Source organism: Periplaneta americana, chromosome 9 (assembly GCF_040183065.1).
Source record: "Periplaneta americana isolate PAMFEO1 chromosome 9, P.americana_PAMFEO1_priV1, whole genome shotgun sequence".
Taxonomy (NCBI): domain Eukaryota; kingdom Metazoa; phylum Arthropoda; class Insecta; order Blattodea; family Blattidae; genus Periplaneta; species Periplaneta americana.
In genome coordinates this window covers 51,044,312-51,050,311 of record NC_091125.1, presented here as the reverse complement: position 1 = coordinate 51,050,311, position 6,000 = coordinate 51,044,312, and the positions used below count along the sequence as shown (strand labels likewise).

Sequence of the window (6,000 nt, the reverse complement as noted above, 5' to 3'; positions counted from 1 at the left end):
CACTTCTTGTAATAGTTGTGTTTATGTATTAAATTATTTTAAAATGGTGTATACCCTTCAAGAGAGAACATAAATCATCCCTATTGATTAAATTTACGAAATACACAAAATAACCTATGCTTTCATTCTACAATCAACTGATAATAACAAAGCTTCTTATAATCACTACAGAATGCCTCGTAATTAGATGAATTTTGTTTTATCCTATGCACTGTTCTGATCGAAATGTCAAATTCTTGAGGGATGGCTCTGATTGATTCACCTTTTTCTTAAACCGTTCCAATATTTGTAACTTCTGCTTCAACATAAGTACACATTTTTTGTTCCCTGCCTTGCTGCCAAAGTGTACGAGTATCTGCACACTACTGCACTGGTTCAACTGGTTAGCCCTGTGCAGCACGGGACAGGGTGCGTTGACTTACCTTGTATCGTGAAATATACGAGAGTGAGCGTCTATTTGTGGAGTGTCTATTTGTGGAGTTCCACTGTATATTAATATCTGCTTTCAGTCACTTATTAAGTAGTGTAGTCCATGAACACACGATTATTAATTGCCTTTGGACACATTAAAATACTATACGCATTTTTTCATCCAGTTTATGTAATTTTATAAACTATCTTCTGTCTTACATGGAAATTATTTTTATTAAGTAAAATTTTCCGATTTTTAATGTAAGCTTATATTTCAAAACAGCGTATGAAACTCATTACAATATCAGTATAATACTAGAGCCGATGCAAGAAAATAAGAATCTGAATCCCAACTTTAAAAAAAGCATTCTATTCTTTTCAAGTTGTGCACTCATTGGAAAAATTAAAAATTGGTGCCTATGATTTCCCTGGCTAAAATCATTAACAATGTAAGTTCTTCACAATCTCATCATATTCTCTCTCAATTTCACACAGGTGGAGCCCTGAAATCGTACTGTTTCTATTTTCAAGACCGGCATAATGAAATTGTTAAGGGAGTCTTGAGGCAGCGTCCACGCTTCATTAGGAGACCTAAAGTAATTGATAATATTTATTTAACAGAACTAAAGAAACTATTGGCTCAATTGCCAATAAGCACGAGCTAAATTCTCTGGTGGGCAGGCAAAAGGGCTTCAGTCACTCAATGTGAAATTACCAGGAGGAACTTTCACAGATTTAAACAACTGCTGTAAATCCGAAAAGTGACATGTTTAGGCTATTGCATGATTTTCTTTATTGTTGACGTCACTGGTTTTAGCCCTCCTTTTAGGAAATGGGTTTAATGAAAGAATATAAAGTTAAAATCTTATATCACAAAAGTAATTATTTAAGCCTTTTTGCCCGCCCACCGGATAATTATGTCGTATTGTATAGTTCATGTGAGATTTAAAATGCGATCATATCTTATCCCGTTTTACTTTATTGTAAACATTCCCTCTTTCAATTTTAATTTTGTTGTATACTTTGATGTATTTTACGAAATGGAAACATAAAAATTGGAGATTTATCCATCAAAGAGGTGGAAAAATGCAAATACCTGGGAGCAACAGTAACATATACAGGGACATCATTTTATTTTTACTAACATTTTTAATATTAATCTGGCTATACCTTTCTATTAACGATTGAAACAGGAAACACCGTTTGCTACCCCTTCCACGACTGGAGTTCGATGATACTAGCGTAAAATACAAATCACTTTACTAGGTATAGGAGGGCAGAAAATGTAGTTCATCCATTTATGTGAACTAGGAAATATCGCAACTTTGAGTTTGATAATTTTCATTAGGTTTTTGTTTAATCAAAATACAGTAGTGTATTAACACTTAGTGTTTTTACTCACGAACTGACCTATCCATTCGGAAGTATTAATTATGCAATGTATATTGTACTGTTACAGCACATTATCGTAAAATATAGAGAATGAAGTTAAATTGAAAAATAGTTATAATATGGATATTTAAACACATTTTTGAAAATGGTGGCCGTTCATTTCGATACAGACTTCAGTTCTTTTGTGCATATTATCACATTATAGACTATTGTACCTAATTCCAATTACCAGTTTCGTCCTTCGTACGAGTAACTCATGTTGAAATAATTCTGTACCAACTCTGTAAAAGAGTACCCTATGTACTGTAAATTCAATCTTCACTTCTGCCCGATCCGAAAAGATAAAATTACTCAGAAATGCTATCTACTGTCCGTTCAAGTGGTTTTTTCGCAGGGTCATGTGACAATTAATTACTTAACGAGGCCCTTTTAAGTCATTTTAAACACTTGTACAGGGACATCATTTTATTTTTACTTGCATTTTTATTGTACCTGCATTTCTGAATGTACTTCACTCCCACCCCTTCACTAATGTCCTTGCTCCCGTCAGACACACAAACTTACGGCCGCTGTTGCATTTGAAGTCTTCAAGCAGTGAAGTAAACACTGCAATGTATAGTGTGTTTCATAAATATGATTGTGTTTTCTACAGAAGAAAGAACCTATATTAATAATATCGTACTAAAAATAAAATTCAAGAAACGATAAATTCAATTTCAGAGAATATGCTTCAAAATGTTTTTAATAATATGCGTACTGAATTGAAGCTTGTATTGTAATGAACGGCAACCATTTTCAGCAACTTGTTTAAAAATTCAGATTAGTTTTTTTTTAATTGAGGTGGCTAGAAGCAAAGGAATGCTAGTGACATTTGTAATAACACGAGTTAAGTGCATCCAGTGTAAGCAAAATTATCTAAAATTTTAGTGGCAAAGGGATATTTTAATCGCATCACACATTAAAATTTAAATAAAAATTTCACCGATTTTACGAAAGCTTAAATATTTAAACCCCATTTTCTCAAAAGTAACTTAAGTGCACTTACAGCCCTTTACTTATGACCCCCTCAATTTAAATGCACTCTCTATATTGTATGTTAACATCAATAATTAATATGCTAAATAAAGTAGGCATTACATAACGAACATAGCCGCCTGAAAAGTTGAGTTTTTGAAAAAAAAATGTTACTACTCTACTGTATTTTGATGAATTCCGTAAAAGTGATGATCAAACTGAAAATCGTAATATCGTATTTCCCTACAACATAAATGGATACACTACTTTTCTCTCCTCCTATACCTAGTAAAATGATCTGTTTACATATTGCACTAGTAACACCAAACTCCTGTAATGGAAGAAGGCAACAGTGTTTCCGAGTATAGCCAGGTTAATGTTAAAAATGTTGGTAAAAATAAAGTGATGTCCCTGTATAATATTACGTAGACCTCCAATTCCTAACAGAAATTAATGTTTTCTGAAAAGAGCTAAGATAGCCCAGCTACTAGACTTTACAGAGTGGCGAACTGAAACAGGTGGGGGAAAACGGGATGCGACGTAGGCAAACGGACGACAGTACCTGTGAGAAAATATGATTCTATATTGAAAGGTCTTTCGTCACTGGAAAACGCGAACATATTTCTGGAACGTACTATACTCAGTAACTCAGTACTGCTTATGCACCCTCGGCTCTGTGTCGTGAACGGTTGGAAGTTTACTAGTAGAAGGGGTGGGAGTGAAGTACATTAAAAAACACAGGTACAATAAAAATTGAAGTAAAAATAAAATGATGTCCCTGTATAAATGACACTCTGGAGGAAATTAAACGCAGAATAAATATGGGAAATGCCTTTTATTATTCTGTTGAGAAGCTTTTGTCATCCAGCCTGCTGTCAAAAAATCTGAAAGTTAGAATTTATAAAACAGTTATATTACTGGTTGTTCTGTATGGTTGTAAAACGTGGACACTCACTTTGAGAAACAGGGATTAAGTGTGTTTGAGAATAAGGTTCTTAGGAAAATATTTGGGGCTAAGAGGGATGAAGTTACAGGAGAATGGAGAAACTTACACAACGCAGCACTGTACGCATTGTATTCTTCACCTGACATAATTGGGAACGTTAAATCCAGAAGTTTGAGATGGGCAGGGCATGTGGCACGTATGGGCGAATCCAGAAATGCATATAGAGTGTTAGTTGGGAGACCGGAGGGAAAGAGAACTTTGGGGAGACCAAGACGTAGATGGGAGGATAATATTAACATGGATTTGACGGAGGTGGGATGTGATGATAGAGAGTGGATTAATCTTGCACAGGATAGGGACCAATGGCGGGCTTATGTGAGAGCGGCAGTGAAAAGCCATTTTTAAGTAAGTAGCCTATATACTTTGCTGTTTTTTTTTTCCATCAAGGTACTAATTTTTACCACTCGGGCACAAATTTCGTATTTACCCCTAGAAAATTAGTGTGTAAAATTCTCTGAAATTTCAATTTCATCACATATGAAGTAGGGAGTTTTACAAAATAGTTTGTGAACACTGAACAATCTCCTCGCTATCAACGGAGAATATACGAGTATGTCATTATTAATGGTGATTTATGTCATAATCTTGAAATAAACTTGCAACCTGTGAAATCCAATCCTTTGTAAGTTCCTTGTCATAGTCTATTCAGGAAAAAGACTACTGCTTAGCTTTGTGTTGTTCACATCACGATGACAAACTTTAATTTGAGAATAGATATGAAACTTATTTCGCAGCTCTATAATGATAATTTCCTGATGCTCTATTTTTCTCTTTCTAGCTAACACTACAAGTTTACGCATATGAAATGTGTCGAAGTAAGAAGTGTGACACATTGATTACATTTCTCATTGGTTTCTATATCCTGGTAATTGCATTTGACCATTATTGTCTGTCAGAACAATTCAAAGAAATCATCTATTACTCAACTATAATACTCCTTGTGACCTTCAGCATAGAAGTTTTGGTGAAAGTCTTTGCATTCAGACATTATTACTTTAAGGATCTGTGGAATATATTTGATCTTACTATTGTCGTTACGTCTATTACTGGTAAGTTTTAAGTATCATATTAAGTGAACGGCTACTCATCGCCTTGTAGTGGATGAGCAAATGAGTGGTTCAGTGCCAGAGTTGCCTAAGCCACAATTACACTCAAAAAGTTATTGAATCTAAACTTAGACCTCGTTTATTTAAACTCTTTACTCTCAATTCTAAATTATTTCTCATTTACTATAATCTAATATTTATGTAGTGCATCTATTTTGGCACACATATAAATGATCATTTACAATCATTTTATATAGAAATCTGCGGCTAAAAGTTTTGTGATCTAGGCAACTCTGGCACTGAGCCACTCAAATTATCTCTCTGTTGGAAAGCAGCAGAAACACTTCTACACGCTGTTAATGGAGACAGCATAATATAAGTGATTCAACAAACCATAAAATATACGAGTATTAACGTAAAATATTATTAATTCTAGCAATTGAGAATTCCATGCAATCACTCAAATTAAGAAAGGAGATCATACAACTATTTTCCTTCTAGTTTAGCACGCTCGCAGCGCGGGCTAGCGAAATGTCTATGAATAGCACCCTAAATTTTTATCTGTTTCACATGTTAATAGGCTTAATATTTTTAATTTTACAATATGTAGGTGTTTGTATTTTAGAACATATACGTCTGATTTGTAATTTTTATATTTAACAAAATATTATGAGACATGAAAGCCATCTATTTGTGATGTAAAATTACTCACTTTGTAAATGTTTCTGAAGAATACATGGTTTCTAAAGTTTCACCTCTCTGATCATTGTTTTCGTGTACAACTTAATATATTTTTGTGTGCAGGACTTGTGATACGAGACAGATACTTATTGTCTCTAATGACGCTTAGAGCAGTGAGAGTGGCCAAGATGAGACGAGTCCTGCGTCATTACAAGATCGCAAATGAGTTTATAAAATGTGTGCTGACACTGTCCTCATCTCTGACCAGTGTGCTGAGCGTGTGTTTCATATTTATGATCGTCATGTTCCTCTATGCTATATTCGGCATGACCTTCTTCGCTCGTAACAATATTATGAGAAGTGTTGATGGTGGTTATGAGTTTAAGACTTTCGGTCAATCCATGGTTACGCTCTTTCAGGTTATTATATTATGACATTATATTTTATCCC

At 34.3% G+C, this 6,000-nt stretch overlaps 1 protein-coding gene across 1 annotated transcript in view; it reads left to right on the top strand.

The window, feature by feature from the left end:
- The window catches only part of LOC138705921 (sodium channel protein PaFPC1-like), a 127,470-nt gene that overhangs the window by 112,000 nt on the left and 9,470 nt on the right, over window positions 1-6,000 (top strand). Inside the window, exons 23-25 of the mRNA XM_069834696.1 lie at window positions 907-1,007; window positions 4,602-4,872; window positions 5,674-5,969. Coding sequence (XP_069690797.1) covers window positions 907-1,007; window positions 4,602-4,872; window positions 5,674-5,969 — 668 coding nt within the window. The remainder of the gene's footprint in view (window positions 1-906; window positions 1,008-4,601; window positions 4,873-5,673; window positions 5,970-6,000) is intronic.